This window comes from Nicotiana sylvestris, chromosome 7, assembly GCF_000393655.2.
Source record: "Nicotiana sylvestris chromosome 7, ASM39365v2, whole genome shotgun sequence".
NCBI lineage: Eukaryota > Viridiplantae > Streptophyta > Magnoliopsida > Solanales > Solanaceae > Nicotiana > Nicotiana sylvestris.
In genome coordinates this window covers 46,280,369-46,306,068 of record NC_091063.1, presented here as the reverse complement: position 1 = coordinate 46,306,068, position 25,700 = coordinate 46,280,369, and the positions used below count along the sequence as shown (strand labels likewise).

At 40.7% G+C, this 25,700-nt stretch overlaps 1 protein-coding gene across 1 annotated transcript in view; it reads right to left on the bottom strand.

Annotated features, from left to right (window-relative positions):
- The window catches only part of LOC104221227 (uncharacterized), a 52,803-nt gene extending 41,470 nt beyond the window's left edge, over positions 1-11,333 (bottom strand). Inside the window, exon 1 of the mRNA XM_070151511.1 lies at positions 11,132-11,333. Coding sequence (XP_070007612.1) covers positions 11,132-11,333 — 202 coding nt within the window. The remainder of the gene's footprint in view (positions 1-11,131) is intronic.
- Between the last annotated feature and the right edge of the window lie 14,367 nt (positions 11,334-25,700).

The window sequence follows — 25,700 nt, the reverse complement described above, 5'->3', positions numbered from 1 at the left end:
GTCTAGGACAGGTGAACCCAAAATTAAAAGACCATCATGATGCATCCTACTTGCTACTTGTGCATTCATTTGCCTCGAACATGCTTGTTGACCAGCTTAAAATAAAATCATGGTAAGAAGCAAGGAATAAAATGGGTTGTTTTAAAATTTTCGAAAAAAAAATAGTTTTAAATTTTGAAATAAAAATATTTAATAAAAAAAAATTCGAAAATAATTTTTAGTATAAATTTTCCAAAATAAATTTTGACTTTATTAAAATTAAATTTCAGATACAAAATGAGCACCACACAAAGCCCCTCATCCACAAGTACGGAGGAATTTCTATGTCAGCTTCAAATGTGGTGGTATGATTTGGGCGAAGACGGTCAAAAATGGGTCGTCAAGCATTTGGGAAATCTCACGGACATTATGAAAGTTGAGCCTCGGGATGATCTGATTACGGCATTAGTAACTTTCTGGGACCCTGTTCACAATGTTTTTCGTTTCTCTGACTTCGAGCTTACTCCTACATTAGAGGAGGTAGCTGGCTATGTTGGTTTTGACGGAAGTTTAAGAAATCAAAGCTTGATATTCACAAAGGCTCCTTCAATACATCGATTCTTCGGTCTTCTGAACATCAGCAGTCAAATCAGGAAAAGCAATGTCATCAATGGATGTTGTTCCTTCAACTTTTTGTATTCCAGATTTGGAAAGTCAGATGGGTTCGAAATTCATGAGAAAGGCCTTACTAATAAGCAAAACAAAGACACTTGGCAGATGCACCGACGATTTGCTTTCATGGTGGCTTTTCTAGGAGTCATGGTCTTCCCAAATAAAGAGCGAACAATTGATATTCGCACCGCAAAAATTGTGCAAATCCTCACCACTAAAGAAAATCACACCCTTGTCCCCATCATTCTGTCAGATATTTATCGGGCTTTGACTTTATGCAAATCAGGAGCGAAGGTTTTCGAAGGATGCAAAATTTTGTTGCAAATGTGGGTGATTGAACATCTCCAACAACAACCCAAGATCATACAGTATGGGTCGAACAAAGCTAATTGCATCGAGAGCTATGAGGAAAGAACAAAAAATTACCAAGCTCCAGAAGGGATAGAAGCATGGGTATCTCATCTAAAGGCTTTAACGGCAAATCAAATTGAATGGACTCTGGGATGGCTCCCGATGAGAGAAGTAATACATATGTCAACCTCAAATAATTATCTACTACTATTGGGATTGAGAAGCATTCAGCCATATGCACCACTAAGAGTCCTAAGGCAACTAGGGAGATATCAAATAGTTCCTGATGAGGAAGATTTGAGTATGCAAGTAATCGAATTACACCCAGAAGCCACTATTCCCGAAGCTCTACTTCAGCAGATGTGGAATGGGTGCCGATACTTGAAAAGTGATACTCAAGTCCTAGACGCTACCAAGGGTGAGATAAATCCTGGATATGCAAGGTGGTTCGAAAAACGGTCTCGCATGGATGATGTACCGGAACCTGAGCTAAAAAGGCCAACAAAAAGACCCCATGTTCAAAATTTCAATGATAAAATCCAAGAGCGGTTAATCTGGGGAGAAAAAGAAAAAGGGTACAAAGCCACTATCCATGCCCTAAAAGAAAATCTAAGAAGCCTCAGTTTGGAGAAAGATTTGCAAGAACAAGAAGCCAAAGGCGAGAAAAAGAGTCTAGCTTGTGAGAATGAAAATCTTCATGCTCGATTCCAAAAAATGAAAAGAGTCTCTGAAACGCCAAAGAGAAGCTGGAAAGATCAAAAAACCATCGCCAATCTCTTCGAAAAAATGCAAGATTATGATTCCATTCTTGCAGAAAACGAAAGGGCATTGAGCAAAGCAAAAGAAAGGATCCAACAATTAAATGAAGAAGCCAGATCTAACAAGGAACGCCAGGATAGGCAATCCGAAAAAGACAAGGCTCAATTCAAGAAGGAAAAAGATTATTGGATGCAATCAGAAGACCAGCTTCGTGCACAACTAGAAGAGGCAAGAAGATGCAACAGAGAATACCAACAAGCAGACCTCGACAGGGAAAGATCACAAGCAATATTAGAGCAGGCCAGACTCCGAGCTCTATTAGAATCAGCTTTAGATCGTGAAAACCGTGTCAGAGACATAGCCACCACTCGTCAGCAGCAATTGCAAGACCAAGACCAACGTCTCCAAGGTTTCAGGGCACAAGTCCACGACTTGGCAGTCTTCACATCTCAAAGTTATGTAAACTGCCAAGGAATGGATTATGAAAGGTTTACAGAGCATGCGCCCACTTTTGCTCGTCATCTAGCAATAGAGTTGGAAAGGATGTATCGTACGCTGGGAGGCCATCCAGGTCAAGCCCCACATTGAGCAGATAATCCAATATTAGAGAACAAAAGTGGAAAGTGGGGCATTTTGTGAGATGTTATGAATTGTATCTTTTATTCTGATTTAAGTGTGTGTGTTTCAAGCTATTTTCTTAAAGTTTTCGAATGTAATTCCATCTTTGTGTAATAAATAAACATGATTGACTTTGGTCCGAACTACGCAAGGTCTGATTCATGTTTGACATAATACATAGGCAATCTCTAAGAGTCGACCACCACGATAAAGATATCTGTAATAGATAAAAGTGAATAACAATAAAAAATTTCAAAAGCTGGGACGATACAAGCAACCGAGCGAATGCATAATAGAAAGGGATTATTTGTCTAGGAGCATTGCATCTCAACGTGTGATTATATATGTGTTAAACTCTCGAAACTAACAAGTTTGTTCATTTTCAGAATTCAACCAGTTAGTTTTTCTAAAGAGTATACTGGCATATTATCACTATCACACAAGATCAAAAGGACCAATACCCGAAAGTATGCCTATCCCAGATGTTGACACAAGTATGGAGATAGAAGAGATGGATGTCGGGAAAATGAAAGAAGAAATGCTTAAGCTCAAGCAGCAAATGGCAGAAATGTATCAAGCTTGGTCTACAGGACAGTTGCCCCCATCTTACCCAAATAACCCTGCTCCATCAATAATCCAAACTCAGGATAATATCACCACTGAATTATCCCCAAGTTTCCCCATTTATCAGCACTACCGAGGCACCACCTCTCAGACACCACAGTCTCCACCTCCAAAACCAGTTCCGTACCTTCCTCCACCTATGACTCCTGTTTTTGTAGCACCTCCCCCTGCTACATTTCACAAATCTCCTAGTGAGCCTACATTTCAGGCCCAAGACAACCAATATTACCCCCGGAGCCCACCTTCAAAGCCTCCGAAATCAATTCACCTGCTCCTCAGTTTGATCTCCCAACCGAAATTAACAAGCCAGCCAAAAATGCTGAACAAGAAGAGATGTTCAGGAAGGTCAAAAGTCTAGAACAGTCGTTCCGAGACATGCGAGGATTAGGTGGGCAAGTCAGTGTAGCCTACAAAGATTTATGCTTATTCCCTAATGTACAATTGCCATTTGGCTTCAAGATGCCCAAATTTGACCTATACAGCGGGCACGGCGACCCAGTAGCCCACCTAAGGGGTTTCTGTAGCAAGATGCGAGGAGCTGGGGGAAAGGATGAATTATTGATGGCTTACTTCAGTCAAAGTCTAAGCGGATCAGCTTTGGAGTGGTATACACGCCAAGACCATGGAAGATGGTATACCTGGGATGACCTGGCACAAGCATTTGCATACCATTTCCAATACAATCTGGAAATCATCCCAGATCGATTATCTTTGACCAAATTTGAGAAGAAACACAATGAAAGTTTCAGAGAGTATGGTTTTCGGTGGAGAGAACAGGCAGCAAGAGTGGATCCTCCTATGAAGGAGAGCGAAATGGTAGACTACTTCCTCCAAGCCTTGGAACCAACTTACTACGCCCACTTGGTTTCAGCGGTTGGAAAATCATTCAACGAGGTAGTGAAAATGGGAGGTATGGTAGAAGAAGGCCTCAAGACAAACAAAATCATGAGCTATTCAGCAATTAAGGCAACTACTCAAGCTATTCAAGGCGGGGTAGGAGGAATCGGAAGAAAGAAGAGGGAGGAAGCAACCGTAGTTGATTCAGGAATTTGGCCAGGACCCAGGGGTTCACCGCTTTACTATAATCAGCAACGACCTCGCCAATCAGCTTACCACCATGATTCATCCCAACATTACTATCACCCTTCAGAGCCTCATTTCGCCATTAACCACGCTCAAGCATACAATCAGCCACCTGTTCACACCAATTGGCGTGCTCCTGTCACACCAAATACCTACCCCCGAGCTTATCCCGGACCAGGTTTCAGGCCTAGACCAGCATTCAGGGGAGAAAGGGAACAGAAAAAGAAAACTTACACTCCATTGGGAGAGTCTTACACTAGTCTGTTCCACAGGCTGAGACAGTTAGACATGTTAAGACCAATACAATCCAAGATACCCAATCCTCCACCAAAGAATCTGGATTACACCATTAGCTGTGAATATTGCTCCGGTACACCAGGCCATGATACGGAGAAATGTTGGCATTTGAAAAATGCAATACAAGAGCTGATTGATACTAATAAAATCGAGGTTCAAAACCCCGAAGCTCCAAATATCAATAGAAATCCAATGCCAGCCCATCAAGAGGCTAACATGATAGAAATCATACAAGCTAATGGGGAGACAAAGAAGCCGTCACAAACTGTCATGATGATCAAGTCTCATGAAACCAAGCCAGATAAGCAGTTAATGGAGGAGAAGCCGGTGTCTAAGCAGAACAAAAATGGTGATGAACCGTCTATGATAGTCGATGAGGGATCATCGAGCAAAGTTTCCGCAAAACAAGAAAGGCCAAAAGTGATAGTACCAGGGGTTGCTAACAAACCCGTTGTATTCGTGGAAGGAGCACGTACAGATCGGGTTATTATTGCACCTGTAATCCAGCTGCCGATCATCAACAACAAAACCATCCCATGGAACTATGAACGGATGACCGTAATGTACAAGGGCAAAGAAATCAAGAAAGAAGTGTGTGAGGTGCAAGGCTTGACTCGTTCGGGAAGATGTTTTACTCCCGAAGAGCTGAGAAAAACTAAAAACAATCCAATGCCAACAAAGAGAGCTGTGACGGAAGAAGAGGCGGAGGAGTTTTTAAGAAAAATGAAACTCCATGATTATTCTGTGGTGGATCAATTAAAGAAGACCCCCGCTCAAATTTCATTATTGTCCTTACTGATCCATTCAGAGGAACACCGTCTGGCGTTGATGAAAATCCTGAATGAAGCTCATGTTCCTGAAAAGATCTCTGTAAATCATTTGGGAAAAATAGCCAACAGAATCTTTGAGACAAACAGAATTACATTTGCCGATGATGAATTGCCTGCGGAAGGTACCGAGCATAATAGAGCTCTTTACCTCACCGTGAAATGTGAAAACTCCGTAGTAACCCGGGTATTGGTTGACAATGGGTCCAGTGCAAACATATGCCCTCTCTCCACTTTAAATAAATTAAAAATTAAAGAGGAGAGGATCCAAAAGAATAGTATCTGCGTACGAGGATTTGACGGTGGAAGCAGAGATTCATTTGGCGACATAGTATTGGAACTAACTATAGGGCCAGTTGAATTCACCATGGAATTTCAAGTGTTGGACATGACTGTTTCTTACAACTTGTTGTTGGGTCGACCATGGATCCATGCTGCTAAAGCAGTCCCATCAACACTACATCAGGCTGTCAAGTTTGAATGGGATCATCAAGAAGTAGTCGTGTATGGAGAAGAAAGTTTAAATGCTCACAACAGCACCATTGTACCGGTCGAGAGAACAGAAATTGACCAAGGACCATGGGTATACCAAGTGTCCGACACGGTGTCGGTAGAGAAAATTCCAGAGGGGAAACACCTTTCGAATCCAAAGATATCCTCTGCATCAGTCATGGTAGCTTATGAAATGCTGAAGAATGGCTTTATACCCGGCAAAGGTCTGGGCTTATCTCTGCAAGGAATTGTACAACCAGTATCTCTCCCCGAGAACTGGGGAACATTCGGTTTAGGGTTCACACCTACCGCCAATGACGTGATAAGGGCCAGGAAGTTGAAACACCAAGCATGGTTTCTTCCAAAACCAGTACCACAGCTGTCGAAGTCTTTTGTCAAGACCGGTGCTAAAAATCGCCCGATAACAACAATTCCTAAATCCCAGGTCAATCCTGAGGAAGAATTAATTGAAAGGTTCGAGAAATTGTTTAGTGATGTGAATATGTTGGAAGGCGGAGAAGGGTGTAGCAACGCAGAAGTTCAATTCGTTGGACCAGAAACAAAGCTCAATAATTGGAAAGCCACTCCTCTCCCAATTCGAAAGGAGTCTTGGTAGTTTATTTTGATTTTCTTTCAGTTTGTTTGGGTTATTTCAAGGTTGTAATCCCAAAGTTTATCTTACAGTTTGGTTGAAGTGTGCAAACCTTGTTATTTTTCATCATCCAATAAAAAGCAGTTTCCTTTTTATTATCGTTCCTGATAGTTTTCTTTTCTTTTTCTTCTTTCCTATACAGTTCCTTTTACGCTGGCTCTAGTGATATGGCATGCATGAGGAATCCTCAGCCCAGTCTTAAAAATCAATCTGGTTCCGAAATAATAATTCAAGAAATATATTGTGATTATGAATCAGAATATGATGAAGATGAGGTTTTTGAAGAGATTAGTAAAGAGTTAATTCACTTTGAGGAAAAAATCAAACCTAACTTGAGTGATACCGAGGACATCAATATAGGGGACACGAGTAATATCCGAGAAACTAAAATAAGTGTCCATCTGGAGCCAAAGATCCGAGAGGAGTTAATTAAAGCACTCATAGAATTCAAAGATGTTTTTGCCTGGTCGTATGACGACATGCCGGGCTTGAGCACTGATTTAGTGGTCCACAAATTGCCCACCGATCCAACAGTGCCTCCTGTCAAGCAGAGGCTGAGAAAATTCAAGCCTGAGATGAGTATGAGAATTAAGGAAGAAATCACCAAACAATTGGAAGCAAAGGTCATTCGAGTCACTCGATATCCTGTTTGGTTGGCTAATATCGTTCCACCTGGAGAATGAGGATGAAGAATTAAAAAAATCAGGCGTCCACCTGGAGAATGAGGATAAGAATTGAAGAAGTCAGGCGTCCACCTGGAGAATGAGGATGAGAATTAAAGAAGTCAGGCGTCCACCTGGAGAATGAGGATGAGAAAAAGAAGAAATCAGGCGTCCACCTGGAAAATGAGGATGAAGAAAGAAAAGAAGCAGTCGAGGCACCCACCTGAAGAACGAGGAAATGCAATTGAAGTGTTGAAATCAAAAGCCCGCTCATATGAAAAAGGAGCACACTTAGAATCAATAAAACAGAGGAGTCCAACAAGATCCCCAACAAGAAACAACAAGAGTTCCAAAAGGAATACGGAATAAGACCAATGCCCAAGAGTCACCAAGATATCAAGACAACAAGAAACGCGAGAGCATGATCTAGATAAGATTTTATAATTCATGTACCATAGTCTAGTTTAATTTTGTATTTCCTTTACAGTAAGGTGTAATAAGGAGGTCAGCAAGCAGTAAAAACAGCACGAAGCAGCAGTAACATCACAGTCCCACGGTAGTCCCAGCTACCAAAACTTCCCGAACTACATTGACCTGATTCCTGTTTAGCCCAGGATATGTAGGAAACCTTTGAAGCAAAGGTTCGGTCAAATCTTTTTCAAAAAAATGCTTCACACGGAGTACTCGGATGGGCAAAAATCGCTCGCTTTATCTTTGCACGAAAACCCTTCGTGTCTTCGGGCAAAGAGGGGCAGTTGTAAGCACGTGATTTTTGCCCTATATGAGAATTACTCCCAAAAAATTCAAAAAATAAAATAATTTTTCTTGGTGTGCAATTTTTGTGATATTTTGTGTAACTATTTGTATGTTTGTCTATACATGTTTATTTGTTAAATTAATAAAAAAAATACAAAAATAGGCATCTTTTGCATTTTTAGCATTTAATGTCCAAATGAACAATTTTATGCTTAATTATTACTTAATTGTGCGTTAATTGTTATTGGAAGTTAATTTGCGCTTTTATAACTTAATTTAGTTCTTAATAATAATTTAAGTACTTTTATAATTTAGTTTTAGAAAAATAAAAGAAGAAAAGAGAACAAAAATACAAAGAAAAATCGGATTGGGCCACTTCTTCAATTTCAAACCACAGGCCCAAATAATTGCCCAACTTTCCCCATGACCCGGTCCGTTTCAAACCGGGTCGACCCGGTCCGCTCCATTAACCCAACACCCCATCTTCATTTTTGTCCAACACAAAACAAAACCAAAAAAATAAAAAATAAAAGGTGAATTATCACTATTAATAGTTTTATTTTTTGTTTTTTTATATATAAAAAAAATCCGAAAATATTTTATTTTATTTTTTTATTTTTTATTTTTTATTTTTTTTAAAAAAAAACATATATAATAATTTCGGGAATGTTTTTTTTTTAAAAAAAAAAAGTAAAAGAATGTAGAAAATTTAAAAAAAAAAAAAGTTTTAAAAAAAAAAAAAAAATTAAAAGTAAAAGAAGGTTGGAATTAAAAAATAAATATAAAGGTATCTGAAAATTTAAAAAAATTTAAAGTAATTGAAAGTAGCATTTTTAAAAGAAAAAGAAAAGATAGTGGTTTGTTTTTTAAAGAAAAGTTAAATAAAGTGAGATTCTCTTTTTAAAAAAAATAAAAAGTGGGATTTTAAATAAGATAAAGTAATTAAAGTTGGAATTTTAAAAATAAAAGTAAATAAAGGTGGGATTTCTTTTTCTAAAAAAATAAAAGCAATTTGTAAGTGGGATTTCTTTTAATTAAAAAAATAATAAAATAATAAAAAAATAAATCTGAAAATTTCGAAAATTTTGCTATAAATAGAAGAGAAAATTTAGGAAGAAGGGTGGAAAAAAAGAGAGGAAAAACTAGATAGAGAGAAGAAAAAAAGAGGGGGCGGAGTGAGAAGTATACACCCGATATACATTCTGGATACACTGAATATACAGGGACAGAATTCATTTTGGAGAGTTTTGAAGTTGAAAAGAATAGTTACTGTTTCATTGCCTCGCTTAAGATCTGAAATAGTCAGAACCTTCCTGCCTTTTACTTCTTCTCTATACTTGGAGTCGTTTATAGTCTCCTGGTTTACTACTATTCCTACTGTTACTGGTCTATTCCTGTGTTGCTGGACTGTCGTTGTTGTGCTACATTGTTACTACTGTTGCTGCTTCTCAGCTTCATCTTCTCTTGTTTTCCAATACCAGGTACATGTCTTTTAAATTTTAAGTTGGAAAGAGATTCAACATGACTCATCAATGAAGTTTGAATTGAAATTCTGTTTTCTATTTGTCCAAGTTCATCAATTTAAATTTCATTTTTGTTTTATGTTAGTTAATTAGTAGTGAATTCAATTTGATAGCTATGAGCTAATTGTCTTACTTTGAAAGTTCGTATAAAGATTTGTAATAATATTAGCTCATTATCTCATTAGTTTAATCATATTAAATTGTCAAAGTAGGGAATATGGCATGAATGTTGGTCATTATTTAATTTTGTTGTTAGTTAAGCAAGAAGTGATGTAGAAGTGCCAAGAAAATTACAGTAGTGATATTTATTGTTAAATAAGGTTAAGATGGTGTTGTTGGTATATTTTTATAAGATAATAGATGTGTGTATAAACGTTGGCGAAAGGTGATATGATGTAGCTTGTTACAATGTTAAAATGTTATGAATGTTTACGATATACAGTTAAGTTGCATGTAAGGTAATTTTATTGAATTAACTTGTATAATAATTCCTTTCTTATAAACTCGATACCTATATACCTTCATAAGACAAATTGATCAAATAATTAGGCTTATTAGATTAAAAGCGATTATATGAGAATGAAACGAGATGTATAAGTACCAATTGCAACACTTGATATCAATGGTAATTAGAAATAGAATTTGCATTAAGTAAATCATGAAAAAAAAATTTGGAAAATATTTCCTTCCTTTATGAATCATTCATTTTCAGTTTTATATGCAATTTATTCTTTGATATATTTTTATATGCAATTTATTCTTTGATATATATATATATATATATGTCATATTTGTTTTTTTTTAAATAATATTAATCATATTTGTATTCTGTCCTTTGAAATTGAATAGTTGAAATGAATATAACTTATATTCGGAAAATATAATCAACGGTCAACATTTAATAAATTGTAAATTCTTTTCAAAGAATTTAAGGGCACCTTAAATGGGAATTTATCATGATTTTCACATAAAAATGTATAGATATAATAAACAATTTGTGGAAAATCCCTAATATCATTACGAATATTTTGCACAATTAGGGATACGTTCGCGTACCCTGATTATATTTTTAAAAGCAAAAATTCGGATTATGCGTACGCGCAATTTCGAACGAATATTTAATAAAAGGATTTTTCCAAAAGGCGTTAAATCAATTTCATAAAAACCCGAGATGTACGGTTCATTATTCAAGAAAAACAAATATTCTTGATCCAACACAATTTCGAAAAATGATTGCTTAATAAATATATTATAAAAAGTTATTGTGTACACGTACGCGTGACACAAGTCCGCAATTTTTTTTAACACGAATATACGTACGCGTAATTCGATTCAAAGAAGGGTCATCAATAAGCGGTAGTAAAAACATGTAACATCAATGTATTTAATAAAATCAAGGTAATTAAGCCAATAATAAAAACAGTTAAGCGACCGTGCTAGAACCACGGAATCCGGAAATGCCTAACACCTTCTTCCGGATTAACAGAATTCCTTACTCAGGATTTCTGGTTCGCAGAATAATAAACAGAGTCATATTCTCCTCGATTCAGGGATTATAATTGGTGACTTGGGACGCCTTAAAATTCCCAGGTGGCGACTCTAAAACAAATAAACAAATCCCGTTTCGACTGTCCTTCAATTGGAGAAAACTCCCCACGCGCCCTGCGGGCGCGGCGAAAAGGAGGTGCGACACCTGGTCCATTTCAAACCGGGTCGACCCGGTCCATAACCCAAAGACCCAACACCCCCTATCTTGCATTTCACAAAACAAAACAAAAAAACCCCAAAACCTAAACTAAACCCATCCGCCACTCCCTCTCTTCTTCTCCAAAAAACCTTCACCCCAAACCCTAACCAACCATGGTTGCTCACCCTCAAGATCACTCCAAACAGCCCCTCCCTTGTCCTCCATTGAAGGCCAAACGATCCCCATTACTGGCATCTTCTTCTTCGACAAGCTACTGCCCCGAGCTTCGTCTTCATCGACGAGCTCGTCAAGCTCGTCATGGCTGCTGCGTTGCTGCATCACCTCCTCCATCTCTGACTCCTGCTTCTGTTACGTCCAAACAGCCCCCATGACTACCTCCTTCACCTCCCCAGCTGCCTCGTCGAGCTTGAGCCTGAGCTCCCATGGCTGCTGGTCGCTGCGTCTTTGTCTTCTCCATGGCGAGCTCAGGCTCGTCCATGGACTGCCCTCAACTGCCATCTCCGAGCTCCAGCCATGGACGATGGGGTTTTGCTTTATTTGTTCGCCATCCAAACGACCAGCTCCGCCAACAAACCTTCTGCTGAGTTGCCGCTGCCTTAGCCCCGTCCAGCTACCGTTGTTGCTGTTCCATTTTTTCAGCTTCGCCTCCTTCATTACTAAGCGGCCATTTTCCAACATCTCCTTCTTCCCGTTTCTGCTATACGAAATGGTAACCGTAGCAGCTGTGATCCAGAGAAAAATTACGAAAGTCACTTGAGGATGAAGTACGTCGGTTGACTCAAGCAGTTGGGTAAACGGAAGGGGTTAAACGTGAAAAGGAGGAGCAGGTTGCTCGTTGTGTAGCTTTTATTGATGGAAGGGAATCCAAGCTAGAGGCTATCATAAGCTTAACGAATCGGAGGCTGCTAATAATCGTCTCTCAAGTCTGAAATGAGGACTTAGATGGATTGGTTTTCTCGGGAAGGAAAGGAAATCCCAGAACAGGTACAAGAAGTCGAGAATCAGTGTCGAGTACGCCGAGGTTCCGTTCGAATTCGGGTTTCAAACTAGTAGGTTTCCATTTTTCTTGTCTCTTAGTTTTCATTCAGGGAATTCATTTTCCGTTCCTTTCTTCTTGTGTTTGTGTTCCGGTAGTGTCGTTCGAATTCAAACCTGGGTCTTTGTTTGAAGTAGAGATAATTTGTGTTCATTTTGTTTGAAGTTTGTTAGATTTTCGTCAAGTGATTTGATGTCAAGTGATTTGATGTCGTCAAATTATAATGTTGTTAGATCTAATTTAAAGTTCAATTGATGCTTTGAATTTAGTAATTTGAATCTATTTGCTTGTTATGATCAGTTGTTATTTTTGCTAAATCTAAAAGTAGGAGTGTTGTTAAAAAATTGTTCAGTCAAAATAATTCCTGTTTTTGTTGTTCATCATATGATTTCAGTTTGCATTTCGTTTCCATTAATTGTGACTCATGTTGTTCCAGTTTATTTTGTTGTTAATATTGTTGTTTCCTTGCTCATCCATTTTTGGTTTAAGTAAACCAGGATTGATTCCCAATATGGTTAATTTATTCCCATTAATTCGATGATTGTTGTACAATCTGTGTTCATGGGATTCGTTGTTGAAATTGTTTAGAAATTGGTCATATTTGCTGTATTTTGGTTGAAATTGATTAGGTGATTGGTTATAGCTGATGGGGGTAGTTTGGTAAATTTCAGTACGTTCAGGGGTAAAATGGTAATTGCAGTAAGGTCGGAGGGGTATTTTTGGAATTGAACATTTGAACAATTATTCAAGTTAAGCATGGGGGACAAGATGTAATGGGATGGGGTTGATATAATTGTTTAATATAATGGGGGACAAGACAAATGTAGTGGGGTTGGAATAATGTAATTATTTATTTTAAGCATGGGGTCAAAATGTAATGGGTTGGGGTTTGATATAATTATTTAATATAGTGGGGGACAAGACATAATGTAGTGGAGTGGGAATAATGTAATTATTTATGTTAAGCATGGGGGACAAAGGTTTAAAATAAAGAAAACATTAAGTAGTGGGGACAAAGCATGCAATTGGGGGAATATTCAGGTTTGGGGATTCAAGACAAGAGTCTTGTTATAAATAGAGTCATTTGACACATTTTAAAAAGATTTTTGAGGATTATTTTGAGAGAGGAAGACATTCCGAAAATCCCAAGAGTGTTAGAGAGTTTAAAAAAAAAAGAAAACAAAAACAAAGGGAGAAGCGAGTTTAGTTTCGGGTTTAATACACGCGTGGCTTGTTGTTGTTTAGTTTGCTTACAAACTTTTGGGTTTATTCTATTGAGTTGTTCGGTTTTTCCTCAAAGTTTTCTGGGCCTTGAATCTGATTCGAATTTGTTGTTGTTGGGTTGCTGTTGTTGCTGTGTATTTACACTACTGCTGCTTCTACTGATCTTCATCTTCTTTCCTTGCTTTCCCAAATACCATGTACACAAACTGATACACGGGTTCATCTTGTAAGCCACTCGAGGCATGAATTCAAACAAATGAGAAAGATTTGAAGTTGTAATTTAATGTAGTCTTTTCTTTCTTTTACTGTCTGTATGTAGAATGTTCTATGCGTTGCCATGCAAACTCCTTAAACAACTCACTTTTGAAATTTAACCATAATAACTCGAAAGTATGTAAATAAAGTAGGACCTTATCTTCATTTATTTTAGAAAACAAAAAATAGAAAATGTAGTCATGCTAAGATTATCCTTTTAAAAATAATGAGACGAGCCTCGCCAAATAAAAATGCAAATTGCGGGGCCCTTAATAATTGATCATAATAAATACTTAGAATTTGGGATGGACTGTTTAGTGAATTTCACTGCCTTCCCCAAAGATAATAACACGTTAGACTCTTTAGGCGCGACTTAATTAAATTATATTCTTAAATTCGGGTGCGCATTTATGTGACCCAAATTCAAATCTCAACGGAGTCGAAATGTGTTAACAACTACGGGTGCATTGATTGTGACGTGGTTCGAGATGCATTTTCACGACGTTGCAATTCTATAAAATAAATGATAATAATAAAAGCGGTTTAAACTTAATAAAAGCACATAAGTCACAACATGTATTTAAATCAGATATTTAGCCATTATAACAATTTAAGCGACCGTGCTAGAACCACGGGATTCGGGGGTGCCTAACACCTTCCCTCGGGTCAACAGAATTCCTTACTTAGAATTTCTGGTTCGCAGACTTCATTTGGAAAGTCGAATATTTTCCTCGATTTGGGATTCAAGATAAACCGGTGACTTGGGACACCAAAAGCCAAACCTTTCCCAAGTGGCGACTCTGAATTAAATAAATAATCACATTTCGAATATTGTCACAAGATTTTGAAAAACTCCCTCGCGCATTTATCCTTCGGGGTAGGCGCGCAAAAAGGAGGTGTGACAGTAGGAAACAATGAATCCACATTTATGTTAAACTCAATAAGTACAACAGGCTTTCAAATTAGAGTACGAGTTAATCGTCTCGTTTAAAATCCAACTTTTTGTAAAAATCATTTAAAATACCTTCTAACAGTTTCAATAGGGGTTCAATACTATTTTTGAACAAAGGAGATGAAAACCATAATCGGCTCCTCGGGCAAAACAGGAGTCATAAATACCTCATAACAAGAAAATCTCAGTAGAAATATCAAAAGCCAAATCAATGGTTAAGTTCTGAACATCTCATAAGCCCCAGCTTAAATGAATGTTGTTTAGAAACATTTATTCAATGTTTTCGATAGAGGCTCGGTATAAAGATGAGTGAAAGCAGTCAATAAATCAACATATTCGATAGAAACTCACTTAAAGAGGAGTAAAAATCAATAAGTTCATAAACAGGCCTCTCAGACAAAGCATCACTCAGGTGCATGTATATATATCTATCGCCCCTCGGGCTAGCCTCTCAGTCACTCGTGACTCAACTCTTACCAATCTGTACTTACACTTAGCACTCACGCTCAATAGGTACCACATAGTAACCGCTACGGCGTGCAGCCCGATTCATATATCGTTGCTGCGTGTAGCCCTGTGACGACCCGACCAGTCGTCTCATGAGTTTCCACTCCGTTTTCCCTATTTTTGCTTCATTATGCTTCGTTATCCGTATTTTATGTAAGCAAGTTGAGTAGTTTGCGTTCGGAGTGGATTTGGTAAGAAATGAGACACTTAGTCTCTTTTAAGAAGGTTTATGTTGGAAAAGTCAACCGGGTGTTGACTTATATGTTAGAGGGCTCAGATGTGAGTTTCGATGGTTTGGTTAGCTTCGGGAGGTGAGTAATGACTTAGGAGTGTGATCAGAATTGGTTTTGGAGGTCCGGTGTAGAATTAGGCTTGAATTGGCGAAGTTAGTATTTTGGCGATTTCCGGTTGATAGACGAGATTTTAATTTGAGGGTCAGAATGGAATTCCAAGAGTTGATGTAGCTTTGTTATGTCATTTTTGATGTGTGTGCAAAATTTCAGGTCATTCGGATGTGGTTTGGTTGGGTTTTTTATCGAAAGCGTATTTCGAAAGTTTTTAGAAAACTTAGGCTTGAATTCGATGTGAATTGATGGATTTGGTGTTGTTTGAGGTATTTTGATGATTGGAACAAGTTTAAATGAGGTTTTAGGATGTGTTGGTGCTTTTGGTTGAGATCCCGGGGGCCTCGGGTGAGTTTCGGATGGTCAATCGGACCATTTTTGGCTTTGAGAAGTTGCAGATTTGTTGTTCAGGTGTTGCAGAGATTTTGGCCTTCACGATCGCGTAGGTTGTGTCGCGATCACGTAGGAGGAATTTGGAAGGCAGGAATTTAAGCCTTCACGTTTGCGTTTGAGTCATCACGTTCGCGTAAGGCTGTGATATGGTTCTTCGCATTCGCATGAAGCGTCCCGCGTTCGCGTATATGGATTTGTGGTTCAGGGGTCATTGCTCTTCGCGTTCACATCTAAGGTCTCGTGTTCGCATAGTTTGGAAAAGGGAAACATCGCGTTCACAGTGTAAGGTCGCGTTCGCGTAGGTTGAGGAGTCTAAAGCATCACGTTCGCGAGCCCTTGGTCGCGATCTCGTAGAAGGAAATCTGGTCAAGTTAAATTTGTGCATCGCGAACGCGAGAGTTTGACCGCGTTCGCGAAGAAGGAATATCAGAACTGGGCAGGAAGTTTATAAGTCATTTCATCCGCGATTTTGAGTCATTTTTCCTCCTTAGCTGAGCATTTTGAGAGCTTTTTGAAGGTGATTAAATAGGAATTCAAGGAGAATTGATTGGAGGTAAGATTTTTGAACCTAAAACGTGATTCTATTGTGAAATTGACCTAGAAATCATAGAATTTAAGCTAAAAATGGAAGAACTAGGGCTTGGGATTTTGAACTTTTGAGTTGGGATTTGAAGGACCATTTGAGGTCGGAATTGAGAACTTTTGGTATGTATGAACTCGTGGGGTGATAAAGAATCTAATGATGCGAAAATTTTTGAGTTTTAAGAAGTGGGTCCAGGGCACATTTTTGCTAATTTCGGGATTTTTGATATTTTTCGATTGTTTTCTCTTGGGCTTTGCTCCCTTAGCATATTGTGATGTATTCGTTCTGTTTGGATAGATTCGACGTGTGTGGAGTCCGATTCTAGGGGCAAAGGCGTCACGAGCTAGAGTTGTAGCCGTCCGTCCTGATCGATGATTTTACCGCGTATTTGACTGAAACTTATTTGTTATCATCATGATTTGGGCTGATTGCCATATTTGGGCTTCGTGCCAACTATTTGAACCCTCCGGGTATTTTTATCACTGTTTCCTCATTGTTTTGATTTATTATTTGAACTCAGTCCTGTTGGTATCACTGTTTTATAAACTCAGCCACTTTTATTCATATTTGAAACTTAAATAATATTTCTAAATGATGTTTTGGCCTGAGAACTACTATTTTGCTAATGCCCGAGGGGCTTGTGATGATTTTCGGACTGAGAAAGGCCGAGGGGCATATGTGAGGATATGCTGAGTGATATAAGGCCGAGGGCCTAAGATACTTTTATGCGCCACGAGGTGGCTTGATATAGCGTTTGGGCCGTAAGGGGCCCCTCCAGAGTCTACACCCCCACAATGAGCGCGAGTACCCATCATAATTTGAGAGTGAGCCTGAGGGGCTGATACTGTACTGAGAGTGAGACCGAGGGGCTGATACTGTTCTGAGTGATTGTTACTGCGCCCGAGGGGTAGATTTCTACTTGTTATATGCCTGCTAGATTACCTATTTTACTTGGTTTAAAGGGATTTCATTTGACTTCCTCACTGATTTACTGCTTTAAGTGATTTTACTGCTTGATATAGAATTGCTTTGTGCCTTTACGTGTTTTTTTGCTTTCAGCCATTATTTATGATTATTACTCACTGAGTCGGAGTACTCACATTACTCCCTGCACCGTGTGTGCAGATTCAGGCATCGCAGAGTCCGCTCCTAAGTGTTGATCCTCCCAATCCAGGTAGTGTTTTCGGAGACTACGAGGTAGCTATTGGCGTTCGCAGCCCCCGTGCCTCCCTTATCTTACTATTTTCATGTCCTTGAACTTCTGTATCGGATTTCTAGACTGGTATCCGGATTTATTAGTTGCTCATGACTTGTGACACCCCGGTTTGGGCTGTGTTGGGATGGTTTCTACTGTTGTTATCGTTATTTCTGCAAATTATGGTTATTATATCATGTTTTAGAACTATTTATGGTATTTAACTTTTTAAATGAGGTGTTCTGTTTTGGTCTGGCTGGACTTGTCTTCACGAGAGGCGTCATCACGACCGGGTTCGAGGTCAGGGTCGTGACAAGTTGGTATTAGAGCCTAGGTTACATAGGTCTCACGAGTCATGAGTGGGTTTAGTAGAGTCTCGTGGATCGGTACAGAGACGTCACTATTTATCCTCGAGAGGCTGCAGAACATTTTAGGAAAAACTTCACATTCTTGAAATTCTTGTTGTGCGACCTTGTTAATCCGAGAACTAAACTCATGTTATTCTATTCTCTCACAGATGGTGAGGACACGAGCTACTGGACAAGGTGGACGACCACCAGTGCCCCCCCACTGAGGCCACCAGAGGCCGTAGATGCGGTCGTGGTCGTGGCAGAGGTAGAGCAGCGAGGGCAGCACCTGTTGATCCACCAGCTGCCCCAGCTCCGGATCAGGCTCCAGCAGCTAGGGGTGGGCATTCAGTATTTCGGTTCGGTATTTAAATTTTTGGTTCGGTATTCGGTTTATCAATTGTGTATACCAAATATCGTACCAAAATATTTCGGTACGGTTCGGTATTTCTTATTTTGGTTCGGTACGGTTTTGGTATGATCTCGGTTTAAACCAAATCTTCACTGTCTAGAGCTCCCAGCTGAAACATATTAGAGGATCATTTAGATACAATTTCAGCTTTTCCTACTTATTACTACATAAACATCTCAGTAGGAGAATTCCAGGAATCGCATCAACAGATTGCAAGCATAAGAGAACGTTTCCAATTCATTGTTGATTAATGTATCAGAATCAGTGTTGACCGTATAATTATTATCCAGCAGGACTTTAGACTCAGGGTTGATCGTAATATTGTTACCCAGCGGGACGTTTTCGTTTGAAATAGTGTTAGGATTCAAGTCCGGATTATCAGCAGGGATTGATGATTTGGATCGAGAGGTATGTTGAGCAAAGTCGATGGCAATGAATATGGGAGATTTCTGGGAGTTTGAAATAAGGAGGAAAGTAACAAAGATTAGCAAAAGGAAAAAAAGAGGATGAATGGGTATTTGTGTTGCTTCAAGATATCTTGCATGGACGATGAAGATGATAATATAGCCATTTTTGGATTGGATATTCTGTGTTTGTTCTTTTGTGATCTCTCTGGCCAGAGAGATGAGGGGAAAAAAATGATGACGTAAAAAAACATAGAATACACATTATATCAAAAATCCAATACCGTATACCGAACCGAATTACCGAAATACCAAATTTTTTGTACCAAAATAAACCGAAATACTGAGAAAAACCGAAACTGAAATACCAAATTAATTCGGTTCGGAATTCGATTTTTCGGATTTTATGCCCACCCCTACCAGCAACACCAGTTCAGGCACCAATTGTGCCCATCGTGATCCCGAGTCTACAAGAGGCCTTGGCACAGATCTTGACAGTTTGCACTAGCTTGGCTCAGGCAGTTTCAGCCACCACAGCAGCAACATCTACTTCACAGGCCGGGGGAGGAAATCAGACCCCTGCTACTCGCACACCTGAGCAGGTAGTGCAGGGACTTCAGACGTCGGGGGAACCTCCAGCCCAGCCAGTTGCACCAGCTCAGGAGTTTGTTGTTCCAGTTATGCCAGATGATGAGCAGTGTCATCTTGAGAGGTTTGGTAGACTCCAGCCTCCGTCTTCAGTGGTGCTGAGGGCGAGGATGCCCAGGGTTTTCTAGATAAGTGTCAGCGGATGCTCTGTACAGCAGGGATTCTTGAGACTAGTGGTGTGGCATTTACCACCTTTCAGTTTACTGGGGTTGCCTTCACTTGGTGGGAGGTGTATGAGAGGTGTAGGCCTGTTGGTACAATGCCCCTTACTTTGCATGAGTTCTCCGTTCTCTTTCTGGAGAAGTATGTGCCGCAGTCTCGCAGAGAGGAGTTGCGTAGACAGTTTGTATGGTTGTGGCAGGAGGATATGACTATGTCACAGTATGAGTCGAGGTTTTCTGAGTTGGCTCGTTATGCCGTCTGGATGGTTCCGACAAATTGTGAGAGGATCAAGAGATTTGTTTGATGGCCTTAACTATCATCTCCGTATTCTTATGACCAGAGAGAGTGTTGGGTGCTACGTTCGTAGAGGTGGTTGATATCGATTGCGAGATTGAGACGGTCCGCCGTCAGGATCAAGAGGAGAGGGAGGCCAAGAGGCCTCGAGGATCTGGCAGTTACAGTGGTGCTCCTTCGAGGGGCCAGTTCCAGCATCATAGAAGTCGTTCTTTTAGGCATGCTCAGTCAGCCTGCCTAGGTTATCGTGGGGCATCTTCGGGTCATAGTTATCACGGTACTCAGTAGGTCCACTCATCACTTAGTGCCCTTCCAGTTCAAAGCTCATCCTGTGCTCCGTCAGCTCAGGGTTCTTCTATGCCGAGTGCATCAGCTAGTCGCTCCGCTGCGAAGGGTTCCCTTCTGTCCCCTTCTCCAGCACCTGGGAGTTCTTTTGAGTGTGGAGAGTTTGGGCATGTGTAGAGGTAGTGTCCTCATCGTGTTGCTAGTTCGTCCCAGCAGAGGGGTCAACCCTCGACTTCTGCTCCAGTTACTTCACCACCCGCCCAGCCAGCTAGGGGTGGAGGTCAGGCAGCCAGGGGTCTCCCCAGAAGGGGAGGTCGATCAGGGGGTGATCAGTCCCATATCTATGCACTTCAAGGCAAGCTAGACGCCATTACTTTAGATGCTGTCATTATAGGTATTGTTTCAGTCTGCCACAGAGATGCCTCTGTGTTATTTGATCCCGGTTCCACCTTTTCTTATGTGTCATCATACTTTGCTCGTTATTTGGGTACGCCCCGTGAGTTTCTTGCTTTACCTGTTCATGTATCTACCCTAGTGGGCGATACTGTTGTTGTAGACCGTGTGTACCGGTCATGTGTGGTGACTATTGGGGGTCTGGAGACCCGAATGGATCTATTGCTATTGAGCATGGTGGATTTTGATGTCATTTTGGGCATGGACTGGTTATCTCCGTGTCGTGCTATTCTAGACTCTCATGTTAAGACAGTCACTTTGGCTATGCCAGGTGTGCCGCGGATCGAGTGGCGTGGTGTGATTGATTATGTTCCTAGTAGAGTGATTTCTTTCTTGAAGGCCCAGCGTATGGTTGGGAAGGGTTGCCTTTCATATCTAGCATTTGTAAGGGATGTTGGAGCTGAGACTCCTAGTATTGATTCTGTCCCAGTTGTGAGGGATTTTCCCGATGTGTTTCCTGCAGACCTGCCGGGCATACCACCGGACATGGACATTGATTTTAGTATTGACCTAGTGCCAGCACTCAACCCATTTCTATTCCACCGTATCGTATGGCACTAGCGGAGTTGAAGGAATTGAAAGAACAGCTTCAGGAACTCCTAGATAAGGGGTTCATTCGGCCTAGTGTGTCACATTGGGGTGCACCGGTTTTGTTTGTGAAGAAGAAGGATGGCACGATGAGAATGTGCATTGATTATAGGCAATTGAACAAAGTAACAATTAAGAACAAGTATCCTTTGCTTCGCATTGATGATTTATTTGATCAGCTTCAGGGAGCGTGAGTGTTCTCCAAGATTGATCTCCGTTCGGGCTATCAACAGTTGAAGATCAGGGATTCAGATATTCTTAAGACTGCTTTCAGGACCAGATATGGTCACTATGAGTTCCTTGTGATGTCTTTCGGGCTAACCAATGCCCCAACAACGTTCATGCACTTGATGAACAGCATGTTCCAGCCTTATCTTTATTCGTTCATTATAGTCTTTATTGATGATATTCTGCTGTACTCTCGTAGCCAGGAGGAGCACGCAGAGCAATTGAGAGTTATGTTGCAGAAATTAAGAGAGGAGAAGCTTTATGCAAAGTTCTCCAAGTGTGAGTTTTGGCTCAGTTCAGTGGCTTTCTTGGGGCACGTGGTGTCCAGCGATGGTATTCAGGTTTATCCGAAGAAGATAGATGCGGTTTAGAGTTGGCCCAGACCGTCCTCAGCCACAGAGATTCGTAGCTTTCTTGGTTTGTCAGGTTATTATCGCTGGTTTGTTCAGGGATTCTCATCTATCGCATCGCCCTTGACCAAGTTGACTCAGAAGGGTGTTTCATTTGTATGGTCGGACGAGTGTGAGGAGAGCTTTCAGAAGCTCAAGACAGCTTTGACCACAGCTCTAGTGTTGGTTTTACCATCAGCCTCAGGTTCATATACCGTGTATTGTGATGCTTCGAGAGTTAGGATTGGTTGTGTATTAATGTAGGAGGGTAGAGTTATTGCTTATGCTTCTCGTCAGTTGAAGCTCCATGAGAAGAACTACCCCATTCATGATTTGGAGTTGGCTGCCATAGTTCATGCATTAAAGATTTGGAGGCATTATTTGTATGGTGTATCATTGAGGTATTCACCGATCATCGCAGTCTTCATCATTTGTTCAACCAAAAGGATCTTAATTTGAGGCAGCGGAGATGGTTGGAATTGCTTAAGGATTATGATATCACTATATTGTACCATCCGGTAAAGGCCAATGTGGTGGCCGATGATTTGAGTCGAAAGGTAGTGAGTATGAGGAGTTTGGCATATATCCCAGTTGGGGAGAGACCTCTTGCAGTTGATGTTCAGGCCTTGGCCAATCGGTTCGTGAGGTTGGATATTTTGGAGCCCAATCGGGTGTTGGTGTGCATGGTTTCTCGGTCTTCCTTAATTGATCGCATTAGAGAGCGCCAGTATGATGACCCGCATTTGCTTGTCCTTAAGGACAGAGTTCAGCATGATGATGCTAGAGATGTGACCATCGGTGTTGATGGGGTATTGAGGATGCGGGGCCAGATTTGTGTGCCCAATATGGATGGGGTTCGAGAGTTGATTCTGGAAGAGGCCCATAGCTCACGGTATTCCATTCATCCAGGTGCCGCGAAGATGTATCAGGATTTGAGGCAGCACTATTGGTGGAGAAGAATGAAGAAAGATATTGTGGGATTTGTAGCTCGGTGTCTCAATTGTCAGCAAGTGAAATATGAGCATCAGAGGCCGGGTGGCTTGCTTCAGCAGTTGGTTATTCTTGAGTGGAAGTGGGAAAGGATCACTATGGACTTTGTTGTTGGACTTCCACGGACTTTGAAGAAGTTCGATGCTATTTGGGTGATTGTGGATTGGTTGACCAAGTCCGTGCACTTCATTCCTGTGTGTACTACCTATTCTTCAGAGCGGTTAGCAGAGTTATATATTCGAGAGATTGTTCGGCTGCATGGTATTCCAGTTTCTATCATTTCAGATCGGGGTACTCAGTTTACTTCCCAGTTTTGGAAGTCTGTTCAACGAGAGTTGGGTACTCAGGTGGAGTTGAGCACAACTTTTCACCCTTAAACGGACGGGCAGTCTGAGCGTACTATTCAGATACCGGAGGACATGTCGCGTGCTTGTGTTATCGATTTCGGAGGTTCATGGGATAAGTTTCTACCGCTTGTAGAGTTTTCTTATAATAACAGCTACCAGTCGAGTATTCAGATGGCTCCATATGAGTCTTTGTATGGGAGGCGGTGTAGGTCTCCAATTGGTTGGTTTGAGCCCGGCGAAGCTAAGCTGTTGGGGACAAATTTGGTTCAGGATGCCTTAGAGAAGGTGAAGGTGATTCAGGAGAGGCTTCGTACAACGCAGTCGAGGAAAAAGAGTTATGCTGATAGGAAGGTTCGAGATGTGTCCTACATGGTTGGCGAGAAGGTTCTGCTGAAGGTTTCACTTATGAAGGGTGTTATGAGATTTGGGAAGAAAGGGAAATTGAGTCCTCGGTTCATTGGGCCTTTTGAGGTACTTCGGAGGATTAGGAAGGTGGCTTATGAGCTTGCTTTGTCACCCAGCTTGCCAAGTGTGCATCCAGTATTTCATGTTTCTATGCTCCCAAAGTATATTGGGGATCCGTCTCACGTTTTGGACTTCAGCGCGATTCAGTTGGGTGATGATTTGACCTTTGATGTGGAGCCAGTAGTTATTCTGGGTTGTCAGGTTCGGATGTTGAGGTCAAAGGATATAGCTTCAGTGAAAGTGCAGTGGAGAGGTCGGCCCATGGAGGAGGCTACCTGGGAGACCGAGTGGGAGATGCGTAGAAGATATCCTCACCTATTCGAGGTTTCAGGTATGTTTCTTAACTCATTCGAGAACGAACGTTTGTTTAAGTTGGGGAGGATGTGACGACCCGGCTGGTCGTCTCGTGAGTTTCCGCTCTGTTTCCCCTATTTCTGCTTCATTATGCTTCGTTATCCGTATTTTATGTGAGCAAGTTAGGTAGTTTGCATTCGGAGTGGATTTGGTAAGAAATGAGACACTTAGTCTCTTTTAAGAAGGTTTATGTTAGAAAAGTCAATCGGGTATTGACTTATGTGTTAGAGGGCTCAGATGTGGGTTCTGATAGTTCGGTTAGCTTCAGGAGGTGAGTTATGACTTAGGAGTGTGATCGGAATTGGTTTTGGAGGTCCGGTGTAGAATTAGGCTTGAATTGGCAAAGTTAGTATTTTGGTGATTTCCGGTTGATAGGCGAAATTTTAATCCGAGGGTCGGAATGGAATTCCAAGAGTTGTTGTAGCTTAGTTATGTCATTTGTAATGTGTGTACAAAATTTCACGTCATTCGGACGTGGTTTGGTTAGGTTTTTGATCGAAAGCGTATTTCGAAAGTGTTTAGAAAACTTAGGCTTGAATTCGATGTGAATTGATGGATTTGGTGTTGTTTGAGGTGTTTTGATGATTGGAACAAGTTTGAATGAGGTTTTAGGATGTGTTGGTGCTTTTGGTTGAGGTCCTGGGGGCATCGGGTGAGTTTCGGATAGTCAATTGGACCATTTTTGGCTTTGAGAAGTTGTAGATTTGTTGTTCAGGTGTTGCAGGGATTTTGGCCTTCGCAATCGCGATCGCGTGGGAGGAATTTAGAAGGCAGGAATTTAAGCGTTCGCGTTTGAGGCAATGCGTTCGCGTAAGGCTGTGAGATGGTTCTTCGCGTTCGCATGAAGCGTCCCGCGTTAGCGTATAAGGATTTGTAGTTCAGGGGTCATTGCTCTTCGGGTTCGCATCTGAGGTCTCGCGTTCGCATAGTTTGGAAAAGGGAAACATCGCGTTCGCAGTGTAAGGTCGCGTTCGCGTAGGTTGAGGAGTCTAAAGCATCTCATTCGCGAGCCCTTGGTCGTGATCGCGTAGAAGGAAATTTGGTCAAGTTAAATTTGTGCATCGCGAACATGAGAGTTTGACCGCGTTCGCGAAGAAGGAATATCAGAACTGGGCAGGAAGTTTATAAGTCATTTCATCCGCGATTTTGAGCCATTTTTCCTCCATAGAGTATTTTGAGAGCTTTTTGAAGGTGATTAAAGTGGGATTCAAGGAGAATTGATTGGAGGTAAGATTTTTGAACCTAAAACGTGATTCTATTGTGAAATTGACCTAGAAATTCATAGAATTTAAGCTAAAAATGGAAGAACTAGGGCTTAGGATTTTGAACTTTTGAGTTGGGATTTGAAGGACCATTTGAGGTCGGAATTGAGAACTTTTGGTATGTATGAATTCGTGTGGTGATAAGGAATCTAATGATATGAAAATTTCTGAGTTTTGAGAAGTGGGTCCGGGGCTCGGGTTTTGCTAATTTCGAGATTTTGATATTTTTCGATTGTTTTCACTTGGGCTTTGCTCCCTTAGCATATTGTGACGTATCTGATTTTGGATAGATTCGACGTGCGTGGAGGCCGATTCGAGGGGCAAAGGCATCGCGAGCTAGAGTTGTAGTCAGTTCGAGGTGAGTAATGATTGTAAATGATGTCCTGAGAGTTTGAAACCCCGGATTGCACATCGTAGTGCTATATTGAGGTGAGACACGCACTTCATGATGAGCGTGTGGTGGTTTACTATTGAGGATTATGACTTGGTCCGTCCCGATCGATGATTTTACCGCGTATTTGACTGAAACTTATTTGTTATTATCATGATTTGGGCTGATTGCTATATTTGGGCTTTGTGC